At 34.9% G+C, this 21,934-nt stretch overlaps 3 protein-coding genes across 5 annotated transcripts; 2 read left to right on the forward strand and 1 right to left on the reverse strand.

The window, feature by feature from the left end:
• Positions 1-451: 451 nt before the first annotated feature.
• On the forward strand, positions 452-3,331 carry atf4b (activating transcription factor 4b). The gene is given in 3 exon segments (NM_001103192.2): positions 452-605; positions 1,407-1,805; positions 1,910-3,331. Coding segments are annotated over 2 exon segments (1,278 nt in total). The 5' UTR covers positions 452-605; positions 1,407-1,504; the 3' UTR covers positions 2,887-3,331.
• Positions 3,332-3,604: 273 nt separating this feature from the next.
• Positions 3,605-7,854, reverse strand: si:dkey-110g7.8. Of its 3 annotated transcripts, none has more exons than XM_073944380.1 (4): positions 7,712-7,854; positions 5,613-6,311; positions 4,911-5,492; positions 3,605-4,791 (listed from the first exon to the last, which is right to left on the reverse strand). In XM_073944380.1, exons 1-4 carry the CDS (start codon positions 7,740-7,742, stop codon positions 4,739-4,741), a joined length of 1,365 nt encoding a protein of 454 aa, XP_073800481.1. In that variant the 5' UTR covers positions 7,743-7,854; the 3' UTR covers positions 3,605-4,738. The 3 variants fall into 3 exon arrangements, with proteins under 3 accessions (XP_073800481.1, XP_001922617.3, XP_017210244.3); XM_001922582.8 differs by having other exon boundaries at positions 5,613-6,314; XM_017354755.4 differs by lacking the exon at positions 7,712-7,854 and adding an exon at positions 7,325-7,661 and having other exon boundaries at positions 5,613-6,314.
• Positions 7,855-9,929: 2,075 nt separating this feature from the next.
• On the forward strand, positions 9,930-21,342 carry adsl (adenylosuccinate lyase). The gene is made up of 13 exons (NM_199899.2): positions 9,930-10,247; positions 12,357-12,560; positions 13,435-13,479; positions 14,374-14,453; positions 14,809-14,980; positions 17,232-17,278; positions 17,437-17,527; positions 18,478-18,547; positions 18,632-18,779; positions 18,855-18,945; positions 19,697-19,786; positions 20,884-21,060; positions 21,186-21,342. The coding sequence occupies exons 1-13, from the start codon at positions 10,101-10,103 to the stop codon at positions 21,270-21,272; spliced, it is 1,449 nt and encodes a 482-aa protein (NP_956193.2). The 5' UTR covers positions 9,930-10,100; the 3' UTR covers positions 21,273-21,342.
• The last annotated feature ends 592 nt before the right edge of the window (positions 21,343-21,934 follow it).

Here is a 21,934-nt window from a genome sequence, read left to right on the forward strand (position 1 = left end):
GTTTTTGTACCAGAAGAGGGCGATAAAACCAACTTTTTCCGGAAATTGCAGACGACCTTCCCTGAAATGACTCATACATGCTTTTGTGTTTGTTTTGACTTTGTCCTCACGAAATCTATTGGTCACTTATTGATACCGATATACACATATAATGTTGATATTTATTTGATATCTATCATACTTGACAAAACAGTACACCACAATACACTTAATGCCAAGCCATGTCAGTTTAATGACTTCAAAATAGATCACAAAATAATCATAAAATATTTCTGAACTGATCTAAAATTGTTAAAGGTTAAATTTCCAACTCAAAATTATACAAAACTGATAAAAAGTGATGGATCTATATGCTGTCTGTGCTCAACAACACAAGACGAAACGCTCCGGCGGAAGGATATGTCTGGGTGGTACTGCGTCCTATATAAACTTGAAACGCGTCGTCGCCGGCAGATCCGTTCTCTTGCAAAGCTGATTGTTGTTGAAAGCCGAGCGATTCTGCTCTCCGCCGAAATGGCCGTGTGAACTGCAGCCTGTAGACAGCGCGCAAACAACTCAGTGCATCAACATAGTGCACTGGTTCAGTACATTTATATCAAAATGGCGTAAGTATAATTTTTTTGATTGTTTTAAAATGTTACGTCGTGTCTGGTAGCCGGCGAGACGGAAGTGTTGCGTTAGAAGTTCAGCCAAATAAGCATTAATGTGTCCAGTTTATTTTAGTCGTGATTGTCAAACAATGTATTCATATTATGTTTATAATAGATCATGGTAAATGGTTTCTGTGAAAATGGGGTCATTACATGTCGTCTGGAGTCGGGTTTAGCGCGCCATGTGTCAACCTGACAATGACAAGATCATTCGATGAATTTATAGTCATTTCTGCTTTAAAATCCACTTTAACGTATATGTTTTATTTAGTAAATGAGTGTCAAATCTCTCAGATAATGGTGAATTCAATTAAATTGAGTGGGACTGTTTAATTTATTATTCTTTGTTATTGCGTGCTCGTTATAAAATGGCGCACGTTCCTGAAAGGGGAGCGGCGAGTCCCTGAAATGGCGGATTTGCCCATTTTAATAAAGCAATAGGACGTTGAACTATGTTTTTACCAAAAATGTTTGTGTTCACCTAATTTTAGTGTTGTATGAAAAGAGTAGCCTAACGTGACTTGACTCGGGTATATTTGTATTTGTTTTTTTATTAATGGAAGCTAGTCTGCTGACTGGAAGTGACAAAGAACATCACGTGGTAAATGCCCATATATGGGTAGAGAAGGGTGTGGGCTGATGGTGTGATTATGAGTCAGAAATAACTTGTGGGCCTTTTCCTAGAGTCTGTTTATTTAGTTTTCTTTTAAGTCATGTTATATAAGAGAATAACTACTTTTTTTGTTTTGTTTACAGGTCCTTTGTGGCAACTCTGATCTTTGCTGTACCCGACAGCACGAAATTATTTGAATTCTCAGTAGAAGATTCTCTGATTCCACTTGAAATAGACAGCCATGTCTTTGATGAGCTCACGGTTTGGCCTGGACGATATGGAGGTCCTTCTCTGGGACCCATCATCACCGATGGCTGACCCTCTGCGGTCAATTCTAGATAAAGATGAAGAGGTTCTTCCTCTTGGAGGTGCTGAATCACCCCTCTCATCTTTCTCTTCCTCTTCACTTCCCTCTCTTTCCCCACCTTGTACTCCTCCCTCCCCTCAGAGGGGGGAGAAGGCTGGGCTTGATCCGGTGTCTCTGCCCTGGTTACCCTCAGATGAGCTGTGCCTAGATAATCGTGGCACAGACAGTGGTGAAGGTGAGGTGTAGACATTTGAAAACGTACATCATTTCTTTGTAAATACTTTTCCATAAGCATTTTATGGCATTCAGTTGTGAGATTAATTAATTTTTTTATTTCAGATCATTCGTTTAGTGGAATGGATTGGATGACAGAACGAATTGATCTGAGTGAGTTTGATCTGGAGTCTTTGATAGACTCTTATGATTCTGAGGATCCACCCAGTTCTCCTGAGGAGCTCATTGCTTCTCTGGAGTCACAGATTGACCTGGAGTCCCTGCCTGTAGCTTCTGACAATACTTCACCCTCTCCATCAGCCTCTGTCCCTGAAATTGATCAACTCTCCAACCTTTCATTCACTTTGAATACTCCAGTTACTACACATCTCATTCCCCCATCCCCTTGTGAAATCTTAGATTCCTCCTCGGTGGTCCCTGAGCCCCAGGCTGAGTTTGAGATCAAGTCTGAACCAGCCTCTCCAGTCCCTTCACCTTCAGTCCTTCCCCCTGAGTCCCCTACTGACACTCTTGAGCTTGGTTGCGAGGTGGACATAGCAGAAGTTCAGAGTCCATCCCCTGTAGAGTTGCGGGTTCCTAAATTTGTCCTCTCTTTGTCCCCGACCCGCATTGTTTTTGTACTTGCTCCCAAAGAGGAGGTTAATGCAATGGCTACCCATTCAGGTGAGGTGGTTGTGGAAAGTTCCCCAAGTCCAACCTTCTCTGAACCCAAAACCCCATCCTGTCCTCCGTCCCGCTCTTCTAGAGCAAAGCCCTACCTTTCCCACGATTTTAAGACCACCAAAAATCAGCAGTCAGAGTCGCCTACCCTTACAGGACGAGTGAAGTCAGCCAGTGGCTCAAAGGTTGTGGTTGAGAAGAAAAAGCTGAAGAAAATGGAACAGAACAAGACTGCGGCAACTCGCTACAGACAGAAAAAGCGTGCAGAGCAAGAGACGCTCCTGTCAGAATGTGCAGTGCTCGAGGAGAGAAATCAAGAGCTGGCAGAAAAAGCTGAGTCTCTTACAAAGGAGATCCAGTACCTGAAAGAGCTAATGGAAGAAGTCAAGAGGGCAAGAGAGAACAGAAGTTCGAGAACATAAAAGGACTCAGAAGCTGAGCAAAATTGACGGTTTAGCATAGCCTGAAGTGCAGAATGCTAGTTATGAATGTTAGTCCTAAAAGAAAGTATTATATGAAGGGTTGAAAAAAAAACTGTTGATTTCTTCCCCGGTTTCTAAATAGAAAAGCTTTTTTTTTAGCATGTCAGCTATCAACAGAGCTTTATATTTTGTATTTTTTTAGTCGTGTGTATCTTATCCTATGCACTGTATTCTAATATAATGCATTGTGTATTAAAAATGTTTAGTCCTAAAATGATGCTGTAGAAATGCTTTGTATTTAACCTTTCCCAACGATTTAATAATAGAAATTGTTTGGTGTACACATACTGAATTATCTATTTAGGAATTTTGTTTTTGTATGGACCTCTCACTGCATATCACCCAGCTTGAACCTTATATGTATATTAAACCTTTCTAAAAATAATGTTTTCTTTTGTCTGTTTTTTTTTTTTTTCATAAAGCACCATCAATGATTAATTAAAATATTTAAAGATGGCTTTGTCATTCACCACATAAATAAGTCAATTTAGACTAGGAATATTTACACATTGACATGGTATTAGTGTAATAAAATAAATGTTTTATAAATTATTAGAAGTCAATGGTCAATGTTTTAGACCAAAACTGGCATTTTAAATATAATTGTTCAGTGCAACCTTTAAATATTTACAAATGAGTTCACACTTGAAGCTGTACCTAACATAAATTGTATTCTTTATTTATATGGAAATTTGTAGTGAAAAGCAGACAAAAAGTTAAATCTTTCAGTTGTGTCAATCCAGTTGAAAGTCACATTTGAGGTTGAAATGCTAGCCTATCAACAAGTGTGGTATATATTTGTGGACAAGATAAAAAATACTATGCAATGGTAATAACCATGCACTTAACGACCAGCATATATTAAATAATGTTGACACCAGAGTCCTGAGTTTATCCTTATTAGTATCCAACCTTCAGTAGCAAAAAAGTATTCATAGTTGAACAACTGCATACATGAGAATCCAGCTCTGTTTGGGGTTTACATACTTACCTATATAGATGTTCTGATGTAATTCTGTATTTAACAATGAATGTACATGAAAAACTAAAAATAGAATAATATTGGTCATATGATTTGTTTGTTTCCACCATTCATTTTACAAAACACTTGAAAATAATAAGTAACAAAACGTGCATGCGTTTGCAATAAAGTAATTGAGTAATTGTTTACAGGATTAAAAATTATAAGTGATTTATGTGGTTTTAATAAAAGTTAATGTAACAAAAATCCAGTTCCTAAATAAATAAAAATACTGATTTGCAAATGCTTAATTTGAAATTTAATGTTCTTAAAGGCAGGTAATGTTCTTTTTAGTCATCATCACTTCTGTTGAACACAAAAAACAACGCTGGTTGATGGCACCCATTGACTTTAGTAGTATTTTTTTCCTACTATGGATTTCAATGGGTGTCATCAACCAGTATTTTTTAAAAAGGAGATTAAAACTCAAAAAATTTAAAACCACATGAAGGAAAATAAATGATTCGTTCTTTTCTTTTCATTTTTTTTTTTTTTTTTGATGAACTTTTTAACTTGTAAAACTTGTAAAAATAAATATATAATATTGATGGGAATATATTCACAAATCCTTGTCATTTTTCTAATGGAGACCTCAATGTATCTTGTACCTCTGTGTAATACAGATGTCAACATAAGTGATCGATTGTGTCAAATTCAGAGTGAATGGCCCTATAGATAATAAACATTTTCATTAATACTGCTTGTCTTTTGATGCAAAAATCAATAATGTTTACATTCATCTTGCATTTGCATTCTATTTTCTCTTATTTCTCACTGCAAACTGCACCTTCCACTCATTTCTTCATCATCTAGTTCTTGGTTCACTGTAAAACAAGGATGCAATGATCAGTTTTTACATAAAATTGAAAATATTCAAATAGACAGAAAAGATAATGTGATGTGAAATCCTCTAATTAAATAAGCAGTGATTGATAACACTTACATTTGACTGGTAGGAAAGGCTTCTGTCCATTTTCTGCAACCATCTCCTCTATTTTCCGCAGGAGTTCAGTCACTTGTGTCTTGTCTTTGTTGGCTTTGGTACAGTCCAAAACATGATAACAGTTCCAACAATGGCGCATCAGTTTCAGCAGCTCACCTCCATCCCGCTGGATGTGGTCCTCGATTGATGTGCCGTACAGCCAGTCACCACATGAGAACAGCACTAGCGTGTGTTGACATGCTTCCGCACCAAACATCTCTAAGTGGTTCTTGAGGGCCTGCCTCTTTTTGGGAGTGAGGGAGGAGACCACAGGTATGACCAATAAGAGTGCATGCGGGCCTGGATGAAGAAGCCCCGCCCCTTGTTTGATTTCTTTTCGTACATGGCTGGGTGTGCGCTGCACAGAGAACCAATCCCAACCTGGTGTGTCAACAATCGTGAGGCGACGACCATCAACTAGTGCTTGATGTCGGACAGATACCTCAGTGGGGCGTCCTGAATCAAACCCATGACCACCGAGTAGAAGATTGCCCACAGAGCTCTTGCCTGCTCCACGCCAGCCTACTAACAGGACTCGTAACTCTGTCAAAAGGTAGAAAGTGGAAAATTGTGCAATGGAACTTGATCAAAATGAACTTAGTATGTTTTAAGAAAGCATTCTGTATTGCTATCAGTGGAAGATTGATATAGACAGGACTGTACCTCTTGGTGGAGATCTAAACATTGCTGCTGCCCTCTCCACTTCTGTGTCTCTGTCCTCTTCTTTTTCCATTTCAGTCTCTTCATCTTCAAATCCGAGGCTTGGCCTCACCAATTCAAAGTACCAGCCTTGATTCTCCTGCACCATCTCCTCCACTTTCTGTAAAAGCTCTGCAACTTGAGCACTTTTGTCTGAGCTGGTGTTATCCAAGACATGATACCTGCAGCCACATCTCTCCACTAACCTCTGTAGTGCAGGCCCACCATCCACTATAAATTCCTCCACACCCTTGTCTTGATGCAACTGGTCTGCACTGGTGAACAAAACCATGGTGTGCCTCCATATTCCTGCTCCCAATGCACTAAGTTGGGCCCACAGACCCTGCCAATGGTGTTCGGTGAACGGAACTCCAATGGGAACCACCAGCAGTAGGGCATGGGGACCAGGTAAACAATGATCAATGATGTACTGCTGGTTCTTAGAGTCTGCTTTGTCAGGCATGTTTTCTGTCTCCAGCTTCCATCCTGGGGTGTCAGTAATCGACAGTCGCCAGGTGAATATGTCCACCCAGTGTTTAGGATCTGTTTGGGAACTGTCAGGTTTATTATCTTGGCTCAAGATGGTGTTCATTGTTGAGGTTTTACCAGAGCCCTGGAACCCTAGCAGCAAGAGGCGCCGCTTTGGTAACGAAGATCCATCTTCTTCTGTGAGATAAAAATAAAAGAGAATTTTTTTTGCAATTCAATCAATCCACCTACAACAAAGATTTTCTTTATGCTGACATTTATGTCAAACTACATCTTCGTAGCCTACGATTCATTCTTGCAATATTAAACTGGACTGTTGTTATTTGGCGACACATTGGCTCAGTGGTTAGCACTGTCGCCACACAGCAAAAAGGTCACTGAGTCCCTGTTATGTCAGTTGGCAGTTCTGTGAGGAGTTTGCATGTTCTCCCTGTGTTGGTGTGGGTTTCCTCTGGGTGCTCCAGTTTACCCCACAGTCCAAAGACATGCACTATAGGTGAATTGAATAAACTAATTTGGCTGTAGTGTATGAGTGTTAATGAGTGTGTTTTCCAATGTTTCCCAGTACTGGGTTGCTGGAAGGGCATCCACTGTGTAAAACATAAGTTAGCGGTTCATTTCGCTTTGGCGACCCTTGATGAATAAAGAACCAAGGCGATGGAAAATAAATGAATGAATGTATTAATAACATTGTAGCAAATGTTTGCATGCCAAAATATGCAAGCATTGAAATGGTTTCACAGAAGCCATTTTCAGACCAATCAGTTTTATTTCGGGCTTTGTGAACAACTACACATGAGGGAAATCTGAGTGAGAAACTATTTCACCCTCATGTGAAATACCAGATCACAAAGATTGTTATTAAATGAATGGATTTGGTTTACAAAATGTCCCCAAGCAACAGTAATGCTGATCCTTAATGACGTTTGGGAACATAAGCATTTAGTTCTGTCAGTCATCTGCACGCATAACAGCAGTCTCGGTGACAAATCTTCAGGCATACCTTCACCTACTGCTACATTTCTCTCATACTTTTGTCTGGTATGATACTATTATAGGATGTTCTAAATTAGCACTCAAGCTGATCATCCTTTAAGGACAGCAAGCCAAGTTTGTTTACCAAGTCTGAATAAGCTGATGAAATCTTGAATCATTCTTGTGGTCTTAACATAATCTAAAACACTTACATTTGATAGTGCAAGAAAGGTTTCTTTCCTGTCTCTGTCTCTGCTCGTCTAGTTTCCTGCAAGAGCGCAGTCACCTGTCCTTGCTGGATTTTGGGACAATGCAGTTTCAGCAGCAACTCCCCCATCTTTCTGCTAAATAACCCTCACCATTTTTTCTAATAGTCCCTGCTGATCCAGAATCAGAGTGAATGACATTTGTGTGGAAATCTGCCATTATACAACGGTAAACTGACTCTCCAGACAACCTTAGAAAGCCCCAGAGACACAGGAAGCACATGTAATGTAGAGGAAGAGTGAGTCAGCTGTGTGGGTAGGTAAGATCGCAAACTGAAAGACTGTCTGAAACAACGATGAGATGGATTAAAAATAAATTTCAATGTCACTTACCAGCATTTAAATCAGAAGAGATTGTAGCCATCGTGTATCAAGCTGGTCCGACGTCTCCTTTTCCTGCTCCCTTTCTCCTCCTCCTCCTCTCTCTCTCTCTCTCTCGTTTGCTGTTTTGTCTTGGCAGGCAAGTTGCTTGTGCTCAAAACATGTTTCACCCCTCTTTTCTCAGTCCTCTCTCTCTCTCTCTCTCTCTCTCTCTCACTCACTGAACACAACCATGCAACCTTTCTCCCTGTTTTTTTACCGTCTTTCATTAGATACAACAAGCACTGACAGATAGCACACAGAGCAAAGGAGGAAGAATGGCAGAGCGATGTGAGGGGAGTGAGCGAAAACCCCCCACATGTAACTGTAAAAGTATGAGAGTTAGTGGGTTAAGTTTGACATGTATTATACAGCAAGTGGCCCCCCTCTATTCAAAGGTACTCTAGTAAAAGATAGTGACTGTGGTGTGGTCACTTATTGTTTAATCCTATGATTACGGGTGGAACAAAATAGTTGTCATTAGACCAATGAAAACAAAAAAAGACAAAGCTTAGCTCCACCTATCTGATTCTGCAGCATGACCTAAACACCCGCAGCACTGAAACACTAGAGGGAGTGAAGGACACCAAGGCAGAGCAAACAGTACAAATTGTTTGCTTTCTTTTTAAACCTACATAAATTATTACAGAAAATACACGATCTTACAATAAATAGTTACGTACTTATAAAAATCTTAAATAACTGCTTTCTTATTGTATGTAGTTATAAATTAAATTATTACTCCAGTCATATTGCTTTTATTACTATTACCATCAATAATAATAATAATAATAATAATAATAATAATAATAATTATTATTATTATATTAACAATAATAATAATAGTAATTTATATTACAGTGATTTTTGAAGCATCATGTGACTCTGAAGACTGGTGTAATGAAGCTGAAAATTCATCTTTAAAATCACTGAATTAATTATTATATTAAATTATAAACTAGTTTTGAACAGTTATTTTATAGTGCAAAAACATTTCACAATTTTACAATTGGTACTGTATTTTTGATTAAATAAAAGCAGCCTTGGTAAGCAGGATAAGCTTATTTTCAAACATTTAAAAATACTGACCCCTAACTTTTGAATGGTAGAGTGTGTGTGTGTGTGTGTGTGTGTGTGTGTATATATATATATATATATATATATATATATATATATATATATATATATATATATATATATATATATATATATATATATATATATATATATATATATTTGGAAAATATAAAAAAAATAAAAGAAGGTTATATATGTGTGTGTATATATATATATATATATATATATATATATATATATATATATATATATATATATATATAACCTTCTTTTATTTTTTTAAATATTTTCCAAATGATGTTTAACAGAGCATGCAAGGAAATTTTTACATTTTAGTTCCAACCCCAATTAAACACAACTGAACCAGCTAAGCAAGCTCTTTCTAGGTATAATAGAAACTTACAGGGGTGTGTGTTGAAGAGAGTTGTAGCTAAACTATGCAGGACACAGCCCTCCAGGACCGAGTTTGGACACCCCTGCTTTAAGCTGTATGGAAATGTCTTAAAAATATCTAGTCAAATATTATTTACTGTCATCATGACAAAGATAAAATAAATTAGTTATTAGAAATGAGTTATTAAAACTATGAAATGTGTTGAAAAAATCTCTCAGTTAAAAGAAATCTGGGGATACAATTTTAAGCCTATCTTAGAATAATCATAACATTTACACATGCTTTCACAATACTTTACTTAGAAAGTAACTACACATTTATATTTTTCAACGTGAGTTAAAGGGTTAAATCACTCAAAAATGAACCATTTTCTCACTTGTCACAAACCTGTTTGATATTCTTTCTTGTTAAACACAAGATATTTATTTGTGGAAAGTTGGTTTTTAGTTTTTTAAAAATATTTTCTTTCGTGTTCATCAGAAGAAACACACAGCACTTGAGGGAGAGTAAATTTTGGATAAACTATCTCTTAGCCTGCAACTTAGCCTGTATTTATTTAAGGCAAAGCATTTTATCTGCATTTATGAAACACTTCTGTTGGTTTGATTAATTTTTAATAAACCTATTAAAATGGTTAAAAAAGTTACTTTTTTAACTTTTTTTATCGTTTAAAATGTTTATGAGAAAATGAAGAGTGCACAAAATGGCTACAACAGTAACAAAATGTGAAAGGAGAGTTCTTCAGATGAACTGAGGAGGGCAGCAAAAGGCATTAAATGGGACTTGTCTGCCGCAAATAACAGAAGAAGAAGAAGAACAAAACTTAATGCAGACTTGCGGTTCCCGTGCAGTCCGTGTGCGAGCTAGGCGCTCCGTTTAACCGCTGCAGGCATGGAGGGATCCGGAGAAGAGTTCCTGAAATACCGTTCACCGCTGGTGTCCCGGTACGCCAGCAAAGAGATGGCCTACAACTTCAGTGACAGGAAAAAATTTACCACATGGAGAAAGCTGTGGATTTATCTCGCGAAGGCCGAAAAGGTCTGTTTTATTTATTTCCTGTTTTATTTATTTTCTCTTTATACTTTACAGACGGTCTAAACTAGATTATTGAAGTTGGTATTGTGATTCTCTGAATGCCAAGTGTAGTACTGTTGACCTTGAATGAGAGGATATCTCAGGTTGTCAACTAGTCTAAAAATAGTCTAAAATTTGTTATTTTAAATTAAGTAACGTTAATGGTGAGTTATGGTGTAATTTTTCATGTTTGAACAAGTGGTCCAGGCAGTGCACAAGTAACAGTGAAATATGACACACTGATGATAATGTAGTAACGTTATAAAGTAAGTTAACTTACTGAACTCTGTGGCTGTGGCAATGATCTCAAACTGCAAGGGAAGTGTTCGTGGAAACGTTTTAGAGAAAATAAATCATAAAACAATGAATATTTAAATTTTATAAAATAATTTTTTATTATATAATAATAATAATAATAAGAAGAATAACCAAAACGTACATGAAAATGTTATCTGTTTTACAAATGAATTCTCAATATGTTAAATGGATACACAAGGATACATAACGTTATAAAATCTAAACTTATTTTCATTATAGATTATATTCGCACATTTGTTCAGAACTTTTGACATGCTCCCTATGTTATTTACCACAGTAATTTGAATATTTGGATTGAAACCACATAAAAAGTATGACTTGAAAATAACATAAGCATTAATTCACTGACTCTGTACAATGTTGTAACTTTGATAGCCATTGGCTAATAATAAGATTTCACTATTTAGAATTTGCAAAGAATACTTTTTTCTGAAACAATATTATTAAGCCGAATGTGTGAACATAAAACCAACTTTAACTGAATGTTTTATGCGTGGCTCATGCAGTGTCCGACCTCCTTTACACCAACATATTGACTGATATTGAAGAACAGAGATTGTGTGGTCACCCATTATCTCCAAATAAACCACAGTCCACAGTGTAGAGAAGAATGTTAATTGAACAAAGTTATCTGGTCACATGGTGGTCCTTTTTTGACCTATTGAGACAGACTGTTTTTTGTTCACTTCTCAAACCAATTCTTTCTCTGAAAAAAAGTCACACTGCTTAACTTTACCGATCTAGTCCCTGGAATATGCTAGAGCACAAACTGTACAAGACCAAGCCCTGGGAAAGAGCGAGTGACTGTGTGTGTGTTTCCAAAATAACTAGTGTAAATGTCAGGGTAACCAGAGAGAGGCTTATCTTGAGTGTCTCTCTCTGCTAAAGATGAAGTTAACATTCCTCTATACAGGGGCAGATTTAGTGATTTGGGGACCCTAAAGGGATCAACAGTCCTAATATGCACCCTTTGTGTTTTTTTTTTTTGTTTATTTTGCAGTGTTTTCTTAGATCACTCAATCTTCTTTTCTATTTTTAAAATGAAATAACTAAAAATAATAAACTATTTAGTTTGTTTAAGAGTAAATCTGCATCTGATTTGACTGCTGGACTGCTCCGTTATTGGTGTGGGGGACAAATTTGTATGAATATAATTACATTAAAAAATTGTTAGACCCTCACCATACAAAATAAGATCAAACGACAATATATATTATTTTTGCGTCTTCGGTGCTCCTAGGAAATTTTGGGGTCCGAATAATATTTCAAATCTTTTTTTATAAATTAAAAAGTTCATGTTTCTTTTGTTGACAAATAAATATTAAAATGTAAAAGACACTTAAAGAATTATCACTTAGAAGAAAATCTCTGATATTGGCTAACTAACTAAATTTGTTTAATTTTTGTGAAAATATTGATTTACAATGTAGCCCAATAAGCCAACTTTCATTGTGTTGTTTAAGTTTGTGTAAAATTATGTATATTTTGTAAACATCTTTTCAAAACAATACAAACATACAAAAAGCAGATGTGTATATAAATAAATAAATCTACACCCTCATCTAACCCGAAAAAGTTACATACATTTCCATATATACAGAAAAATCATTGATTGAGAATTATTTCATTGCATTTGCTTTACTAATCTGTCACTCTTAAACGCATTATATTAAGAAAGAGAATGTTTTTTTTTTGTTTGTTTCGTGAGTTTCATTTCTTTGCTTCAGCACAGCTCTTTTTCTCTCCATTATCCAGTCTTTGGGCCTCCCCATAAGCGATGCTCAGGTAAGCGAGATGGAGTCTCACTCGGAGGACATTGATTTCGTTATGGCTGCGGAGGAGGAGAGGAAGCTCAGGCATGATGTCATGGCTCATGTGCACACATTCGCTCAATGCTGTCCCACCGCTGCTCCCATCATCCACTTGGGTGCTACTTCTTGTTATGTGGGTGACAACACGGTAAGGCCAACTTATTTCTATCCAGGGCCAAGAACCTGCTCATTAATTATCAAGTGAGCTGAAAATGTAAAATAAAATGAATGACATATACACTTAATTTTGTATCTGAAATTGAAGAAAGAAGAAAATTTCTTTGCAGCATTATTGCAATTTTGTGGCAAACAACATAAACATGCATACCTTAATTTTGGATTTGTTTGCTTAAGTTTGTATTATTTCATGTGCATATATTAAATTAATGTTTTAATGGGTACAGTTGATTTTCAAATGTCAGCTCTGTGTTCTCAATAGTGGAAGGAATACAGGATAATTTTTTAAATACAGCTTAAGCATTTAGATTTTAGTTTTTCCTAAATTGGTTAATTGCAGTGATACAGTATTTATTTTGAGTTTTTAAAATTGCAATATATGGTGGTTTTTAATGAAAATAAAAATGAGAGAGGGTAATACTAACCATCAAAATTTTTTATTTTTTTTTAAATCAGCACAGACAACTACATCCCAAGTTTAATGATTTATAAAAGATGAATTACTGTCTGACTATCAGAGTTAAGGCATGGATATAAACATTACAGTCATGATTGTATTTTACTATGACAGCACACTGTGAGTGTATATTAACACCCTTTGTTGTTCGCTTTTAGTATTAGATAGAGAGTTTGCACCCAGAAACTGTGACGTGATGTCAGACTTGTCTCAATATTTTGATTATAGAGGGAATATGACAACATAACATCAATGAAATACATTTGCAAATGATTAAAACGCAGGATATAAATGAAGCTTTTATTAGAAAATGCATGGTGATCTTACTTTAATATTGCATTTTGAAATCATGACAATGTTCTTGTTGTGTATTGTGTTTTGTTTGTAGGATCTGATTATGCTACGCGATGGATTTGATATCCTGCTGCCCAAGGTTTGACTTCCTGATATTAATCATTTCAGTAAATCATTTCAATCAAATTGCTCCTTAGGGAACCATTGCATTATTGGATTATTAAATCCCTTTTTAAATTCACAAATCAACATATACAGTTAAAGTCAGAATTATTAGCCCCCTGTTTAAATTTTCCACCAATTTCTGTTTAATAGAGAGAAGATTTTTACAACACATTTTAAACATAATAGTTTTAATAATTCATTTCTAATAACTGCTTTATTTTATCTTTGCCATGATGACAGTAAATAATATTTACTAGATATTTTTTCAAGACACTTCTATACCGCTTAAAGTAACATTTAAAGGTCTAACTAGGTTAATTAGGTTTACTAGGCAGGTTAGGGTAATTAGGCAAGTTATTGTTTAATGATGGTTTGTTCTGTAGACTATAAAAAAAAAAATTAGCTTAAAGTGGCTAATAATTTTGTCCCTAAAATGGTTTTTAAAAAAATTAAAACTGCTTTTATCCTAGCCAAAATAAAACAAATAAGACTTTCTCCGGAAGAAAAAATATTATCAGACATACTGTGAATTTTTTTCTTGCTCTGTTAAACATCATTTAAGAAATATTTAAAAAAGAAAAAAAATTCAAATGGGGCTAATAATTCTGACTTCAACTGTATATTGAAATTTTTTATCTACAGTGATTTAAAACCATTAAAGTTATTTTAAAATGAAATAAAATATATTAGTAATGACTTATCTTGTCTTAAAGGTTTAAAATTCAAATAAAAGATGCATTGGTCAGTTGGTTTTGTTCATCTCTTTAAAAGAATATCTGTTTCTCTTGATCTTCCATAATAACTATCCACTGCATTTCTATGAGTAGTACTTGCATGTATTGACATGTACAGTCGCTCTCTCCCACAGTTGGCTCGTGTCATTGACAGACTGGCGAATTTTGCAGAGAAGTACGCTGACCTAACGACATTAGGCTTCACCCACTATCAGTAAGTAAACTGATGCTCCCGTGCATGTGCTTTAAAATCATATATAAGGAAATGACAGCATGTTTGATTGTGCATGTAAAATTAACATTTCTACTGCTTTTCCCTACTTTTTAAACCAATTTTCTATGCTCGCTTCTTCTGTTTTCTGCTTGTTAACACCACTCTCCTCCTTTTTTTCATTATTTACTTATTTTGTATCCTGTGACAGCACTATATATATATTCCTCTTTTGCTTGTCTATTTTTCAGCATACCTTTTCTGTTTTGGATTTAATACAGCAAAGTATTCTGGTTTTGGGTTCTATTTCCCCTCTCCTCGTCCCCATATTTTTCCTGCTTGTTCCCCGTGTTTTCAGACCTGCTCAGCTGACGACGGTGGGGAAGCGATCTTGTTTGTGGCTGCAGGATCTGCTCATGGACATGAGAAACCTTCAGCGGGCCAGAGACGACCTGCGCTTCAGGGGTGTTAAAGGAACCACTGGCACTCAGGCCAGCTTCCTGCAGCTCTTCCAGGGGGATCATGACAAGGTGACCACCGCTGCATGATGTCCAACTATTCATACATTCATTTATTTATCATTTTGGTCTTAACACTGGCTTTCTTAGATCTTGAAGGGTTAATTCAACACAAACTCATTTGTGCCATCATTTGCTCACACTCCGCTGTTATTTAAATTTATAAGACTTATTTAAAGGGATTGTTTGCCCAAAAATAAAAATGTACTCACTGTTAACTCATTTTCATCAATTGAGACCTTTATGACTTTCCTTTTAGACAAAACTTTCAGAAAAATGCTGGAAACGGTCAATCATTGACATGCATAGTAGAAAAAATTATACACCATGGAAGTCAATAGTTACAAATTTCAACATTTTTCTTAATATCATCTATTCTGTTCAGCAGAAGAAAAAACAGGTTTGGAACAAGTGGAGGATGAGTACATGATGGCAGACCTTTCATTTCTGGAGTCAACTTTCCCTTTAACTTCGGAACATGAATTAAGATATTTTTTATCTAATCTGACAGGTTTCTGTCCCTTTTTTGAAAACGTGTAGCGCCCTCACCGCCTGATGAGTAACAATAATGTTATTAAAAACACAGGAAGCACGGAGCTGCTGCTGCTTTGCGTCACAGTCTATGTATTGTGTTTTTTTTTTTTTTAAATGAATGCACTTAACAGTATACTTTCACAACATTGTAAAACATATGTAAACATCTTCACAGATATTTTATATATATATATATATATATATATATATATATATATATATATATATATATATATATATATATATATATATATATATATATATATATGTATATATATATAACAAAATATTTACATACATATTTCCTGCACATTACTGTTTCACATTGCTATAAAATCGTTATAAAAATCTACATAAACCAATTATTTTTAATTTAATTGTCATATAACACACACATATCCATATAACCGACCTACACATATATTTCTCTTTATATATATACATACACACACATTCTAACCAACAATGAGACTTAAAATATCACTTTACTTTTACTTAGTAACTATGTACCCTTTGTTATTAGTTGTTATGTTAATACATATATTATACAATCACGCAACCGTTTCCCGTTTCTTCAGGTGACATTTAAATTATCACTGTTGCCATTGGAATTACAGTGCAGAGCGTATGAATACAAACTCTTTAATTTATATATATATATACTATCAAGTTAATTTAATAGATGACACTTGTTGCTTTCATATCCCTAACATATATTAAACACATTTTGATTACAATTTTTAAAATGTCATATCTGATGTGGGACAATAATGTTATTTAAAACACAGGTAACACGGAGCTGCTGCTGCTTCACGTCAGAGTCTGTGTATTGTTTGAGCAGCAAGCCCCTCCCCCTCATTAGATATACAGTCCACAGGCAGAAGTAGCCAATCGGAAAGATGTAAATCGTTGCATCACATTCCATTAATCAATATTTAATTTTTCTTTTCATAAAATGAAAGTGTACAGACTTAGAAAGACAAATTAACTTTGATTTTTCAATTTCAATAATTTGTAACCACTTCACATGAAGCAAAAATCGAATGCTTTAAATAGTTTTTTATGGTCTAGGCAAGTCATTGTTTGTTTTTAACAGCTGCAAGCATACATGCTGAATATATTTGTTTATAGTCAGTAAATGTTAATTATTTATAGGAATAAACTAATAGTTTATTTCAGGAAAAATACATTAAATAACTGCATTAAAATTGTTAATTGACAATAAAACGACATATTTCAAATAAATTAATGTTCTTTTGAACAGTTTTTTTTAATCAAAGAATCTTAAAAAATGAATAGTAATTTCCACCAAATTAATAATCAGTATAATATTCATTTGTAAAACTGCCATCAACTTTTATAACAATTTAGAATGAACTAAATTAATAATAAAATAATTTTGTCGTCATCAGCATTTACAGTAATATTTTATTTTTATTAAAATAATTTGATAACAGATTGGAGTAATCTGCCATCACAGAAATAAGTTAAAAATACACTACAATTTATTGCATTAAAGTGATATTTAACAAGATGTGACACTGGATCTTTTTTAATCATATAAATGCAGCCACAATGAGCAAAATGGCTTCTTAAACATTTAAAATATTGTTTTATTTTATCTTTAAAATGTTTTGAGGAACTTGCAGTGTTGTAGCCATTTTGTAGAAAAAAATAAAATTCTGTCGAGGAGCCAATGTTATTTTTTTGCCTGTTTCTTCTCTTTTAGGTGGAGGAGTTGGATAAGATGGTCACTGAGATGGCTGGATTTAAAAAGTATGCTCACATTGTTTAATTTCTGCTTCTGTTACATAATAAATGATTTATATTGCTTTTAAATGCTTAATATTATATAGTGTATTGCTGGATAAAGACTAACAGTCTATATGTTTTTGTGTGTATGTTATTAATTAGTCCTTCCTTTATTTTTCTAGATCATATCTGGTGACCGGTCAGACGTACAGTCGGAAGGTGGACATTGACTCGCTCTGTGTGCTGTCCAGCCTAGCAGCCACAATACACAAGGTCAGACATAAATAACAAACTCAGACTATTTTTATGAATGCTTTGTAAATGAGCTGTTATAACCATCCACACTGAGCAGAGAACACATGACAAATACAATCTCTGGTAAAAGTAAGTTTGCTTGGTAAGCAAAGTGTCTTTTAGGTCATATACATGGAGATGTATTAAAAGGTGAAGAATCACAATTGTGCTGTATTCTAGATAAAACTTGCACCGTAACTTACTTAACAGTAAGCAACATGACGATTCCAGCAACAAGCAATTTGTCTGTCTCCACCAGACACAACGTGACACAACTAGAGCCATTTGGAAGCACAGAATAGTGCACTGCACTTCCCACAAAATAGCCAGATTTAAAAGAAGGCAAATTTAATAGACTCCTCGTGAAATTAATTATTTTTTAAATATTTACCATGAGCTGTTTAAAAAGGGATTTTTAAGCACATTTAAGACATACTAGTTTCAAAACCAATACTATTTTACTTGTTATTCTGCAAGATACAACATTAATACAAGATTAAAATGCATGTTAAAGACATAACTAGGTTGATCAAGTTCACTAGGCAAGTAAGGTTGATTACATAATTTGTTTATATATATTTTACATTTTTTTATTTCAGCCAAACTAAAAGAAATAAGACTTTCTCCAAAAGAAACAAAATAATATATAATCATAAATACTTTAATACTAAAATACTAAAAGTAATTTAAACATTGTCATTTAATAAAAACTCATTTTAAAAATGTTTTACATTTCAGAGGGCTTTAATTTTGTTTTCAACTGCAAGTAAGGTAAAATAAAGTAAGGCAAGTAAAGTATTTAAGGAAAAAAGTAAAGTAGGTAAAATAAATTGAGTAGGTAAATGCAACTGACCTAAAAAAGCAGAAATTAGGCAATATCTTATTGGTATCACCGTTGTTTCTGCAGCTGTGTTTTTCTTTTGTTGCAGATTTGCACTGATATCCGTCTGCTGGCTAATCTAAAAGAGATTGAGGAGCCGTTTGAGAAAGAGCAAATTGGTGAGTCTGTATGTGAGAGACAGAGTGTTGATCATATTATAAAACCTCTTCTCTGATATGTCTCATTTTTTCATCCGTCTCTAGGTTCCAGTGCCATGCCATACAAGAGGAACCCCATGCGTGCGGAGCGCTGCTGCAGTCTGGCCCGCCACCTGATGGCGCTGGTGTCCAATCCATTGCAGACGGCAGCAGTGCAATGGCTGGAAAGAACGCTGGACGACAGCGCTAACAGGCACTGCTCTCACCGTTTAATGTGAAAATGTCACTTTAGGATCTTGTCTCAACTTTTGATTTTGTGTGCATTTAGGAGGATCTCCTTGCCTGAGGCTTTTCTTACAGCTGATATCATCCTCAGCACACTGCAGAACATCACTGAAGGCCTGGTGGTCTATCCTAAGGTGAGTGTGTGTAACTCTTAGTAAAGGTTTTGTTTTTCAGCTAATATTCAAATTTATTTGGATTAGCAATTATAGATTTAGATCTTTGATAAACTATGCTGTATGATTAATTGCATAAACACTACTATTCCAATATTTTTATGCTCTTCAAGATTTCAGTTTATCTTAAATTCAGTGAAACGGTAATCTTGTGTGAGTTGTTATTACTTTTTATTCTATTATAAATCTATTTTACTATATTTAAATGTAATTTCTGCAATGACTAAGCTGAGGTTTCAGCATCATTACTCCAGTCTTGTGTTGTGTGGTCTTCTAGAAATCATTTCGATTTACTACATTTTTTAATTATTACATTTAAAAACACTTGTAGTGCTTAATATTTTTGTTGAAATCATGATGCTTTTTTTTGTTTTGGAGAAAGGTTTTGGAAGGACAGCATTTATTGTCATTTTTGTTACAGTATATGTAAAGCTTTTTGTATCATAATTTAGTGAAGCTTTCTGGTGTTAAATATGGTCATCTATTGTTAACATTTTAAAAATGTTAAGAATTGATTTGAATACTATGGTTGAGTTTTTAAAGTTTTGGTAAACTATCCCTTTAATGGCATTTAAACTATAAAAATTCTCTAATGAAGATAATTTATCATTTATGTACATTTTACTTCATTTCTATACATTTTATAATTCATCACATTACATTGACAACTCTGTTACACTTTCTTCACTATATTTTTTCTCACTTTTTATAGGTGATTGAGAGGCACATCCGTCACGAGCTGCCCTTCATGGCTACTGAAAACATTATCATGGCCATGGTGAAGGCTGGAGGAAACAGACAGGTCAGAATAAATGCCATTAAAATAATAAAACATTTTCAACACGTGTTTGTGTTGCTCATCTTTTTTTTCAATCTTTTTTTCTTCCCACACCAAAGAGTAACTTGGTGTACTCAAAAAAATTTAAAAATCAACGTCACTTCTACAAGTTGTGATATTGCAAGTGACCAGTAATCAATGCTGGTTTGTCATAATTATTTGAGAGTGTGCCTATCTTTGTCACTTGACTTAATTATTTATGAGATCAGATATTTTAGACATCTTAATGACAGAATTCACAATGGCATCCACAGATTAAAGTAATAAGTTACCTCAAAGTTTAAATTTGCTGGCAGCACGGTGGTGCAGTGGGTATCACTGTTGCCTCACAGCCCCGGCTTGGTCAGTTGGCATTTCTGTGCGGAGTTTGCATGTTTTCCATATGTTCAGGTTGGTTTCCTCTGGGTGCTCCGGTTTCCTCTACAGTCCAAAGGCATGACCTATAGGTGAATTGAACAAGCAACATTAGCCATAGTGTATTTGTGTGAATGCGAGAGTGTATGGACCAGTGCATAAAACGTGTGCTGCATAAGTTGATGGTTCATTCCGCTGTGGCAACCCCTGATAAATAAAGGGACAAAGCCATAAAGAAAATGTAAATTTACAGTTTTATTACTGACCCTTAAGCAATTGAAGATATAGCTGATGTTTTTTCTTAGTAGAACATTAACGAAGATTGTTTAGCTGAATCCATTGTCCTTGGTGATTTTGTATAATGCAAGTCAATTAAATAATATTGTAAATAATGTTATATTTCTTAAACCAATTGTTTACTTAATAAGGCCTCAGTATATCATCCGGAGCCACATGGATTGATTTAGACTTGTATAAATGCTTATATTTAATCTCAAATACGAACCATTGACTTACACTAACTGAATCACTAAGGACCACTGATTAACCTAGACATCTTCTTTACTTAACAAAATCTGAGGGTGAATTAACTGTAGATTAGTATTTTTGGGTTAACTATCCCTTTAAGTAGTGTCTTTTTTCATCTTGTTTGGAACCTGATTGTATCATTAATAACTGATGTTGTTGTCTGTGCTGCAAACACTCAGGACTGCCATGAGAAGATCCGTGTGCTGTCCCAGCAAGCTGCAGCCGTAGTCAAACAGGAAGGAGGAGATAATGACCTCTTGGCTCGGGTTCAAGCTGATCCATATTTCGCCCCCATATTAGGAGAGCTGGATGCCTTACTGGACCCCAAAACCTTCATCGGCCGAGCTCCACAACAGGTATACACACATGCACACTAGACATGCCGATTCATCATACTTTATGTTATCACATGATTATTATCAATAATGTTTTATGAATTAGATGGGCTGTAATCCTCTTCCCATTGCTGTGTCTTTCTCAGGTTACTAGGTTTTTGTCTGAGGAGGTCAGGCCTGTTCTAGAGCCATACAAAAGTAAAATGGATGTGAAGATTGAACTGGAGCTCTGAAGCGCAAATGACTGTATGACTGACACATCAGAACTGTATGACAATGAATAAATGTCAATCTGCAACTTTTTGTGAGCTTTTGTTTTTTTCAAAGTTGCATTAATCAACATTTAATTTTCTAAGATGAATTGTGGTAATAATAGTAATAGTTATTTGCTTGGGTACTGCGATGATTTATTTTACACCCATCAGAAATGTACTAATGTCAGAAAAGTTTTAGCTGAAGCTGTAATGATTCATAAATGCAAGTCAACAGCTGCTGGCACTTTGAGAGTCAAGTAAATCTACAGCATCTAGGCAAAACAAAATGAATACCTGTGGCGCAGGCTTGGTGTTATAAAGTTGATTATGTATTTTTAACTTAAAATCATTTGTAGGCCTTAAAGTAAAATTGCAGGCCTTAAAGTCCTAATTTCACTGAAATATTGTGTTGTAGGTTTAAATCATTTTGAACAGGTCTTACTTTTCCAATGTCGAAGTAAAGCTACCCAATATGAGACACCGAATCACCAATAATTCATTTTTACAGATAATAATTACTTTTTCCATAATTATAGAAAGAAAAGCAGCATCCCTTTACATTATCCTCAATAAATAAAACTAATATTTAAAGAAGTAACCAGCCTATTAGAAACAGATATTTAGTTAAATCTTTTAAGTTA

This window comes from Danio rerio, chromosome 3, assembly GCF_049306965.1.
Source record: "Danio rerio strain Tuebingen ecotype United States chromosome 3, GRCz12tu, whole genome shotgun sequence".
NCBI classification, from domain to species: domain Eukaryota; kingdom Metazoa; phylum Chordata; class Actinopteri; order Cypriniformes; family Danionidae; genus Danio; species Danio rerio.